General features: G+C 34.5%; 1 protein-coding gene across 1 annotated transcript; it reads right to left on the bottom strand.

Moving 5' to 3' along the window:
• Positions 1–11,136: 11,136 nt before the first annotated feature.
• On the bottom strand, positions 11,137–11,583 carry LOC107136043 (60S ribosomal protein L7-like). The gene has a single exon (XM_048803233.1). It carries the CDS (start codon positions 11,581–11,583, stop codon positions 11,137–11,139), a length of 447 nt encoding a protein of 148 aa, XP_048659190.1.
• Positions 11,584–11,943: the final 360 nt, after the last annotated feature.

Below are 11,943 nucleotides of genomic sequence, written 5' to 3'. Positions count from 1 at the left end.
TTTCTTAGTAAATAATCCAGGAAGAGAGAGAGAGAGATGTGCATAATACGATAGTTACATAGCCAATTAGTGACAGTCAATAGAACAATGATTCTATAAATTAGATCACCCACCTCCTAAATCAGTGCTCCTCCATTATAGCATGCTTTCTTTAGCGAATGCTTAGCTTTTCTACCTCCAATTTTTTATCTCAATCAGCAGGTTCACACCTGCCCCATGATGCACTCTATTTCATTACCTCCAGAAATGGTAGGAGAAAGTACTTTTTGGAAAACCTTTCCTATGTGAAGTTCAGGCCCTTCCTTGCAGGGATATTTTAAAAAATGAAGTATATGAAATCTGTCAAATTTTAATTCCTTAAGATTATAAACAATGCAGAGCTGGAAATGCAAACTGCATTGAATCAGGCAACATGAATTTTAGTACTGACTTTCCTACTTATAATATATAAAGCAATCATCTCATCTCTTAGAGACTTGATTTTCTCATATGTAAAGTGAAATTTTTGCTTACATGATTTCATAGATTTAGATGATTAAATATCTTGCACAATATAAAGATGACATCATTCATTGGAGAAAACGTAAAGAGAAATGTATAAAGAATTTAATAATCCACCCACAAACAACTTAGAAGTAACTGCTATAATCTCTCTCTGAATAATTTTTTATGAGTCCCTTTCTATGGTATTGAATAAAATTAGAAGGATTGTTCGGAAAAATTAAAAATGATGTTGAATGGTATATTTTGAGTAAATATTTACAATGCTGATTCTACTAAATGAATCATCCAATCATCTCTAATATTTTGGTTCAATTTTGATTTTCTTCCTGCCACTACTATTGTCTTGTCCTTAAATGTCTAACTACCTGTGATAAACTTGTGTATAAACAGCCAGACTTCAGGAATGCTTCTATTACTATATTTGACTTGATGGATTATAATTAGGTACTTTGAAATTTAATCACAGTAATGAAATCCAATGACTGGACACTGGGAACTGATCCAAGTCTGATTGATATGATAGAAATATAATGTCTTAAATAACTAGCTTGAATTAAATTGATATTACTAAAGTCTAATGTTAACTAATTCTGGATACTAGAACAACATTCACTTTTTATGGTACACTGTTAAATGATTTTGGAATTAAAACATTTATGTGACCTGATTCTAGACCACACTGTGAATCTGATTTCTTAATCTCCAATTAGCTGAAACTTGGAGGATGGCTGTGTAGCCCGGACATGTAAAGGAAAAGGAGATAAAAGGTAACATGTATTTAGAGATTTTAGTGTAGAACTTGGCCTTTTTCTTGAGACTAACCTTATTAGCCTTTGTTCTTGTATAAAAGGATCAAAAAATTATGAATTGCAGTGAGTGAATTACCTTTCCTTTAGTGTCGGCCCAGTGACTCTGCTGACATAGGAGACCACCAGAGGGCCAAGTTCCAACATTAAGAAGTTCTGAAGAGGACCAGAGACAAATTCTCATTTTCCTTGCCATAATGTTTCCCATTCATTTTTCTCACAGCATACAGTCTCTACCTCTAGGTTAAGTCACTGTCTAATCTCTCACTCCTAAGGCATTTATTCACCTACAACTAAGTCTTCTAAAAATGTCTTTATTGGTGGTCCTCTCCTGGGTCATAAATGTTGTAATAGTGGCTTCTGAAAAAAACACAAACTGTCTGAAGGCCAAGTGAGTAGGGCCTGGGCCACCTCCCAGATATCTTTCATTCCTAGTGTGGACACTGTGAGCTCTTCATTGCTCAGAGTCAGAGATTCATAGAGGCTGACTCAACCCCAAGCAATAAGTTCGGCTCCAGAATTGATGGCTCCTCTCAATCAATCAAATATCATAGTTGCCACCTTGAAGTAGTAAAATGAGTGAAGCCAACAGATATCATGAGTCTTACCAACCAAGGTCATGGTCTGCAGCAGAAGCAAGTCAGCTTCACTTCTGAGGAAGGTTGAAGCTTCATCAAGCTCTAACAGATCCATGCTTCTAAGGATATTCTCTGAAAAAGGGTAGCCTAAAAGTGAGCTGAAAGCATTTGCTCAAGATAGGTAAGGAAGCATCATGTGCTAAAGTGAGAAATGATTCACTGCGGACACATAAAAGAGGGTTACTTTTCTTTTATCCATCTGTGCCCCTTTTTTCTCTGTGGCACATCTCAAGTTCATGTAAAACGGAACTCAAGAACATCTGCCTTTCACAAAGCTGAGTCACCTATCAGGATGGAAGTCACAATGCCAAGGGCCCACAGTGCTCTCAGGGACACATGAAAATGTTTTGTCTTAAGACAAATCAGAAGAAAAATATGAGTGTAATATTAATTACAGATAAAATAAAACCAGCCCAGATTATATTTGTCTTTACATCAACACAACTGTAAACCTACCTTAATATTTCTTTGTGGATAAAGGGTCCCCACAAGATAAAAGTGCCTGCCTAGGACCTGTGAAATCACAAGGCAACTTTTACCCACAGAGTTTGGACCTTGGCAGATGCTAGAATGGGCCAGAGCAACCAATATCAAGCTGTAGAGAGTAGGGGCCTTGGCAGGAGTAGAAGAGAGGCTTTGAAATATGTACCTGTATCCAGGTTTTATTGAGCATCATAGCCAGAATATGATGACAAGGGGAGGAAGTTATTGAGATACAAGTTCAGTTTTAGAGAATAAAGGAATGAAAACAATGAGTATCCTGACCGAGAGGAGTGTCTAGAGAAGATGGTTTACAAAAACTTCACATAGGCAGGAAGACTGGATTAGGGCAGGGGTGAAAAAGCAGGAAGTGGGAGCAAGCAGGTTGTGGGGAGAAGGACATGGAACAGGTTTGAGTGAAGGAGTTCATTGCTTAAGTCAGTATTGGAGGGATTGAGTTACTGAGTAAGTAAGGCTAAATGCATTGGACATTCTCCCTTTACCAAATAATTTACAATATTATTTCATTTTCATACTTTATATTGGTAACAGGGAGAAGAAGAAAGGGAAAACAGGTCATTGTGATCCCAAATGAAAGCTCTCTTTCTCTGAGTGGACAAAAAATTCTCCCTCTACACTCAAGTGTGCAAGGCAAGTATCACTGGCCCCATTACAGAGGAGAAGGTGGAGAGGCACTCATCCAGTTTGCTTAACTCAGATGCTGCACCAGAGGACTCCTCAGCACCACAGTCTACCCACTCCAGAATGAACTGTGATTACTTTCTTGTGTTACTTGTACTTACACACAGTAACAATGAAGAAACCCAATAAACTAATGCATTTGCCACACTTAACTCTTTTCTTCATGGCTGCTTGTTAACATATCTGGAATTGATTTTAAAGAAATATAGGATAAAGCAAAAGCTAGTGGTCCAGGGTAAAAGTTATTTCTATCTCTTTCAGAAAATAGGCATGAGCCTTGTAGGAAATCACTTAATCCTGGTAGGCACAGTTTTCTTACCCATGCAATGTAAGGTTTAGGTATAATGTATAGGAACATTCCCTGAGCTGGAGAGGAGAAAAGATCCTCAAGTGAAACAACATAAGCAAATGTCCAGGAGATGGGACTGAGTTGTGATATTTCTCAGGGGAAAAAGATAAAATTGACCTTTCTGTAGGTAGGCATTTCACATTTAAGATTTGTAATTATTAATAATGTTAGGAACACTATTAGATACTTTAATAAATTGAACAGCATGATTAAAAAGCTCAGAAACCTAGCCAGAGAAATTGAGAAATCGATTATAGGAAACATTATTGACTCTTGGAGCAGAGACATGTAGAAAGCAGTACTTTAGGAAAATAGCCATGGCAGACTATCTGGATGGATTGGGACAGGGAGAAGCTATAGTCAGAGAGACAAGTTGTATGGTGCATTTGGAACAAAATTGTACTTTATCCAATTCTGATCTCGGTGGTGACTTCCTCATGGTTTGCATTCAATAGACAGTAGAGTTCAAGGAGTATATATGTGATACTGAAGATATCTAAAAGTGTGTGTGTGTGTGTGCATGCATGTGCACGTGCATGTGTACAAATTTCTAGAATGTACCTAAGAAACAAAATGGGCACAAGAGATGTGTGGGAAGAGAGAAGTAAGTTTCATTCAACTCCATTCAAACTTCTTTCTATGTATGCTATTGCTTATACTTTCATACTTAACAAATTTTTAAAAAGTAGTTTTATCACTTAAAGGCATAGAGCAAATAGCTATGTAAATCTCCTTTTAAGTTTGAAGCACTTAGCATATTTTGAAGGCATACAAGGAATAGAATGTGTAGGAGCAGGCACTAGGTATTAGGAAACACAGGTGTCATGAGCAGAGAGGACCTGGAAACCAACCATTTGGAGGGAGATAACTGAGACCAAGAGAATGACTCACCTGAGCAAGGAAGGATTAGAATCCTCCCTCCTCTTTGACCTCCCTCAGTATCCATTAACACCCTAATATCCTTCTGATCTATAGATTCCTTTAAGTTTGAAAGAAAGAAAGAAGAGGAGGAGGAGGAGGAAACTTGAAAATGACTCTCTGGAGCAAAAGGCTTTCAGAACTGTTTAAATAACTTTGGTGAAATCATGTTAAAAAACAAAATACAATTCTGAGTTAGAGTCTACAGCTCATGTAATCAGTTTTCACTACTAATGGCTACTTTGGCATAACTATTCCTCAAACCAATTAATTCACCATTTCTCATTGGGGAAAAAGAGAAGATAGTAGAGACATCTATATTGAATCATCTTACAGTAACACTGAGAGTAGAAATAGGCTAACAATAAATTCTGAAGCACCTACTACAAAAATTATAACTAGTTAGTTTTATTAAAAATATCAAATATGACAGTCTAATTGAGATGATCTTTGTTGCTTCTTATAAGAATATGCTTTTAATTAGAATGTGTAAACTGACAGTTAACAGTAACCTCACAGAAATCCCAGGCCATATGAAATGAAAATAGAGAAACATCTTCCTGACTGGCTTTTGATTTGTATGACATGGACATTAGAACTTTCCATGTGATCTTAGAAAACAAGTGTGGTGTGTTTGGACATTTTAAAAAGAATAAATCCAGAGAAAGCAGACAGAACAATTTAACTTGGGTTTTAATAAGCTCTGAGGATTCAAAATATCCAAATGTAGAAGAAACTAACTAGACTGATCTTTAGAGAGGTTTAATTCAGAATTAATGATAGGCAAATGCTAAAAATCAGAAGTCTGTTTTCATTTCTGACTGATCTGGAGACATGTACTAGTAGGTTCTGAAGACATGTGGTGGGGAGCAATGGAAGGTGTGTATGGTAATGGTGGTATGGGTGTCATGGATGTGTCTGAAAAATAATAAATCCCAAGAAAGGGCAGAATCTGTGAAATGCTAATGTGGCTTAGTTGATAGTTGATAGATGCCAAATGTATAAGGTAGATAGGCATGGCAGTTGGAGATTCATATTTGACCTATGATATTATTATATTACTACTTAGGTGTAAGAGACACGATTACCTCTTCCCTATGCTGAATAAAGGAAGGGGATTAAAATATGGGCCTAAATATTAAGTAGTGACTTTAAAAAAATCAGGTGAGCCAGTCCTGGGTGGCACATGCTTGTAATCCCAGCAACCCAGGAGGCTGAGGCAGGAGGATTGTAGGTTCAAGACAAGGCTCATCAACTTAGCAAGACCCTAAGCAATTTAGCGAGGCCCTGTCTCAAAATAAAAAGAAAAAAGGTTGAGGATGTGGCTCAGTGTTCAGACTCCCATGAGTTCAATACCTGGTACCAACAATAACAAAAACAACAACTACAAAAATCAAGTGAGAATTATATTCCGTCAACAGTTGTTATACTCAAATGATCAAAACTCATAAATAATTGTCTTGAGAATAAAATGAAAAAACTATTCTTAAATATAGAGGACCCTTTGAGGATCTCTTATAAATTAATGAACGCAATTCATTCCACTTAAAATGTAGTTGATCAGATACTCTAATACACAGAACCAAAAGTCAGATCTCAAATCTTAAAATAATTTCTTCTAAAGAGGAAATGTTATGCAGCATTGAATGTACAGACATTAATCAATTGTTTGGGAGCCAAAGAATTTATATTCTTAATAGTCATTCTTTCTTCTTCCTAAGATAGAAGGGTTGATATCATAGAAGATGTTATAATATATTACATGCTGGAAAGAAAAAGAGGATGATTTCCATACAGATTTGCCAAAGATTTATGATGAAGTAAAGAACAATGCATTCAAACCCTCTCATTTCCGTGGTGTTCATCTTCTTCCCTTCTCAATTTTCATTGGGATTTAAGAATGAGAACATTTGTGAAAAAACTTGATATGTGACTAAAGAAGCAATAGTTTAATATTTGTTATAATGTAAGATCATATGCTTCTGAGAATTATTAAAGATGTTTGTAAACTTAAGAATGAATTGCAAAACAGTATCTGTGGGAATACCCACATACACACATATATATGGAATTATGAATTTAAAAAATATTTTGTATTTTCTACTCTTCCTACAACATATTTTTATGTAACAAGATGGTGATATTGCCGAGCATGGTGGTGCATGCCGGTAATCCCAGCAACTTGGGACGTTGAAGCAAGAAGATTTTAAATTTGAGGTAAAAAAAAAATAAAAATAAAAATAAATAAATTTGAGGTAAGCTTCAGCAACTTGGCAAGGCCCTAAGCAACTTAGCAAGACCTTGTCTCAAAATGAAAAATAAAAAAGGGATTGAGGATATCACTCAGTGGTTAAGCGCACCTGGGTTCAATCCCTGGTACCAAAAAAAAGCTGGTATTTCTTGATATAAAATTAGGATTAGAATTAAGTATATGTCTACAAACATGTATATATAAAACATATAATTAATTTTACATATAAATCAGTCAAACACATTCTAAAACTTGGTTTTTCTTGGCTTACCTTTTTTCTGTTGCCATAACCCATATCAGGTCTTCATTCTTCTATCCTTCCACTTAAAACATCCCCCTTGCTTTTAGCCACCCCATATCTAATTCTGGTTAACAAGTGTTTGTTTGTTTATTTATTTATTTATTTATTTATTTATTTATTTATTTATTTATTTGTGTGTGTGTGTGAGAGAGAGAGAGAGAGAGAGAGAGAGAGAGAGAGAGAGAGATATGCTGGGGATCAAATTCAGGATCTTGCATATGTCAAGTACTCAACCACAGAACTACATACCCAGCCCTTGGTTAACAATTTAGAATGAATTTTCAAATTTTTATCTATGTTTTTATGTTTAGGTAAACATATTGACACATCTTACACTGGTGTTAGTTGTTTAATAAAATGGGATCAATTATATATATATGTGTGTGTGTGTGTGTGTGTGTGTGTGTGTGTATCCTTATGTTCCAATTTTTCTTACTCAAAAATACTTCATTGAAAAACCTGCCTTATCAAGTTACCACTTCAATTTACTATTTTAATGGCTGTATGCTTTTCCATATCATATAGTATCATAATTTATTCAGCAATTATCCTATTAAAGTTTCCAGAAGTTTTGTTGTTGTTATTCTGTTGTTATTTTTTTGTTTTGTTTGCCACTTTGAAAAATATTGCAATCAGCATTCTTGCGTATTTCTCACCATTTTTACTTGTAAAAGTGTTCCAGAAATGGGAATGTTACATTTTTAAAAAATGCATTTAAAATTTTAATTGATGTTGCCAAATTGTTTTCCAAAAAACCAGTAACTAATAATTTCATCAGCCACCAGCCATGCATGAAATTACTCTTCTTCCTGCATTACTAACAGTGATAGACATTCTCATTCTTTTTAATTTTTGACAGTCCAAAAGTAATATCTCATTGTTACTTTAATTTCCCTATTAAAAGATTTGAGGACCTTTTCAAATGCTTTTAAGGCATTTGGATTGGTTCTTCCTAAGTTGTTTGTTCTGCATTTATTTTGTTTATTGTTCTATAGGGATATTTGTTTTCTTTTTCCAAATGCAATTGTTCTTTGTACATTTTATATCCTAATGCCATGTCTGTCATTAAAGCTCATTAAATTTACTAAATCTTTTATTTTATCTTCTGAATTTGTTTATGGTAATTTTTAACACTTTGATATGGTTAAATTATTTATCTTTTCTTTTTATAATTTACGATTTTTCATCCAGTTTTGGAGGATTGTATTTGGTTATATTTAGTCAGTAATTCTTGATGGTTCCTGTATTAGCTACCAAAGGGAACAAAAACAATAACAAAATTTCTCTTTGAAAGTGGACATGTTAAAAACAGAAACCCCCAAAATAACAATGACTTAACACAGAAATTTATTTTCTCTTAAGAAGTCTGGAAGAAGTTAATCCAGGGCTTTCATGTATATCCCAGTGTAAAGGATCAAATTTCTTCTAGCTTGATGACATTCTTTATATCAAGTTATGATTCAAATTGTTACGGATCCAACCATTTTGTCCATTTATAATTGGAAAAAATAAAAAAGGAGAAAAGAAGAACCATATCCTTTAAGGATTTTTTCCCCCAGAAATTGTCCACCACTCTTTATATCCCATTAGCCGGTTTATTATACCAAGTTGCAAAGGATGCTTTTATTACCCTGGCCACTAGAAACAGTCTTAATTCCAGGAGCCCTTGTGCCCAGCTCGAAACTGAGGGTTTCCAATAGTTTGGAGAATAAAGAAAATGAATATTTTATCACTGCAAGAGATTCAAAACAATAACTATCTGAGCCTAGCAATGGGCAAGGTTCTGGGTCCAATTTCTGGAATTAAAGCAAAACAAAACAAAACAAAAAGTCCTAAATAATTAACTGAGATACTTTGAGACTAGTGATTTTTGGGAAAAATATATCTTTTAAAAAACTTAATGTTACTTAATAAAGACATAAATAAACAATGTATGAATAAACTCACTTCTAGTATTTTTCCAGAGCTCATTTATTCCTCCTAACCTCTCTCTCCCTTACAATATGAACACCTCCAATCATCATTTTCTTCTATAGCTAGGTGGCATAGATATTTTAACAGATGATGTCTACTTGGAAAATTGTTATAACTGGAAGTGACCAAGTACTTCCGCATAGATTTTTTTCTCCTCTCCACTGCTCAGTTTTATCAGTTGCTCACTCTACACACCTAATAGTCTCAACAATCTGGAAACTATTTTGTGAGTCTGGTAAAATGATCCAAAAAGGAAGATGCTGGAAAAGAACAGTTTACAGACAAAAGTGTTAATGCCAATTGGTGTTTTTTAATGAGTGGGTAGGTTTAAAGGAGTAACCTCTGTTTAGATGCTCTTATGTAAAATGCTTATTTTAAGTAAGGTTACACATTCAAATAAATATAATAAATATTATTTATAATAGATAAGTATGGAGGCAAAGCCATGGCTTATAATGTAGATTATAAGCCTGTCTGCCTTTTGGGACTAGATGGATGTCATAATACATTTCACCAATGTCTTCTGTATATTAAAAATACTGTAAACTTCTTGAGAAAATCATGTCTCTAAATTTGAGTTATGTTTTTTATTAAAGAAATAGTCTACAATTAGAATTAAGAGCACAAGATAGGCAAACAAATATCTTAATTTTTTCTTTGATCATGTATAGAAGTAATGAAAAAGAGGAAAGAAATATCTCATATCAAACTGATCATTTATAATTTCAAAATATCTGAAAATTCCTGGGGTATGATTCAGAAAGACAGTATCTTTCCTCGTGATCAAAATTGAATACAAATATACAAAATGGGCAAACAAAGCTAGATGCTTATTCAGTGATGCTTCAATAAATAAACTCTCCATGCAGTACTTTATTAATCAATTTATGCTACCAACGAACACTTTAAAATTATAATCATGCAAATTAAAGATACCTGATTTTGCAGCTGCTAGTATATACTTCTAAGTAGAGCTTTGATTACCCTTCACTAACTGAAGAAGACAAAGTTGTCAAGTCTGAAATTTATTTCCTCATTCCAACTTTTCCTTTTGCTATTTCTGTTCTCTTAATTGTGAGGTTAATGCACAATGATATTTTCATTCCTTTCCAGTCAGTTCAGCTTGTGATAGTTTATTGAGCAGCTGGCTCCTTGTCAGTCACAGGAGAAACACCAATGAATTAGGAAGGTAAGTTTTGGAGGTGGCAAACCTTCAATCCATAACAATGTACATCGTAAGATTTTGATTTTAAATAATGTCTGTACAAAAGTACTCTGAATATTATTTAGAACAGAAAAGTATTCAATAAATGAAAAAACAATTATTATAAAAGTATTGTAATTATGTTCAGTGCATAAATAAGTAGAATTTGATTCACTTTCTAAGAATGGCCATATCCTGGCAAGACTAATAGACATGAGATAAGATGAATTTTTTTGGGTCTTAAACATCTTGCAATAATGTTCTTGATAAAGCAAGTTGAGATAAGATAAACTAAAACTGGATGATACCTGGGATTTTCTGCACTCTTATCATGGCCATCAGTTTTGAACAGTTTGGTAAGGAATTTTTGCCCTTAAAAGCAATGGCCTGATTTAGGTGTATGAACATATATATTAATTCAGTTCAAAAGCATTATCATTTTTACACAGAACTTTGTGTGCTTAGGTACCATTATTGTCCCCTGTTTATACATGAGGAATTGAGGTTTGCAGGAGAAACTATTACACATGGTCATAGTGCAGATCCAGTACTTACAGTATGGCACCAAAAGCCATGTGCTTAAAGATCTGGCTTCTTGCTTCAGGCTTAGTTCCAGAGATACTGAATAATTAGTATTCAGTTTTTGTGTCAGTGAAAATAGAGGTGATTCTTCATATGCTGTCCACTTAGTACACAGAAGAGAACTGTAAAGTGGAAAAATTCAGCATTTATGACACTTGGTGTCTGAGAAATTGTATGTTGTGGATTAGACACAAAACACACAAAGTAAAATCATACAAAGTGCTTTACCATCTGTCTTTGTTTTTTGTTGTTGTTGTTGTTTGTTTTTGATTTTTGTTTTGTTTTTACATTGAGAGCAGGTACTGTTTTATTAACCAACCAGATAACAAAAATACCATGATACCTTAGTTCTTCCTTCTAATAAGCCTATTGATCTGGTCTTCCCTGTTGCCAGCATCTCGATCTTCTAAAAAGATGGTCGTTTTCTTCATTCCACCTTTGGAGAAGATAATTTGAAGTGCCATAGGAAGTTATTTGCTTCTTTGAAGCATTTTCCAACAGTGTAGAACTCCTGAATTGGATCCTCCATGCAGATGATTCCATATTTACCAAGAGATTGAGCAATCGAAGTGTTATCTGTTAAGGCAATTTGTTTCTTATTGATTTTGCCATATCCACACTTGTAGATAAGTTCATTCACTGACTTCAGGTTTGAGTACCTCCATGAAATATATGGCTCTATAATCCTTAGCATGTTAACTGAAGTCTTGTTAAGCATAACAAAAGTGCCATTGAAAATCTGGCAAAGATGAAGAAGTTCTAACACCTTATCAACCTTTGGGCTCACATCGATACCTCTGATCCTGATGGCAAATGCCAATTTGGGTTCTGCAGGTACACAGATATTACCAGCTTTTCTTGCTATCCTAGCCATTCAAATCTCCGTTCTATACATCTGTCTACATTCCTTGTAGTAATGCTTGGTTTTTTCATAGATAAGCTTTCTTCTTGCCTTTCTTTTTTTTTTAAATATTTTTTTTTTAGTTGTAGATGGACACAATACCTTTGTTTTTTATTGATTTGTGTTTTAATGTGGTGCTGAGGATCGAACCCAGTGCCTCATTCATGCTAGGTGAGTGCTCTACCACTAAGCTACAATCCCAGCCCTCTTCTTGCCTTTCGAAGCATCTTTGGGGAAAACTTCTTCTTCAGGTGCTTTACCTTCAGCTCTGCCGTAATTCCTTTGCTTTTTTATGTGGTGCTGAGAATTGAACCCAGGGCCTTACACATACTA

Source organism: Marmota marmota, unplaced genomic scaffold (genome assembly GCF_001458135.2).
Source record: "Marmota marmota marmota unplaced genomic scaffold, marMar, whole genome shotgun sequence".
Lineage (NCBI taxonomy): Eukaryota > Metazoa > Chordata > Mammalia > Rodentia > Sciuridae > Marmota > Marmota marmota.
The sequence above is the reverse complement of the archived record's forward strand: the minus strand, read 5'-3'. Positions and strand labels throughout refer to the sequence as shown.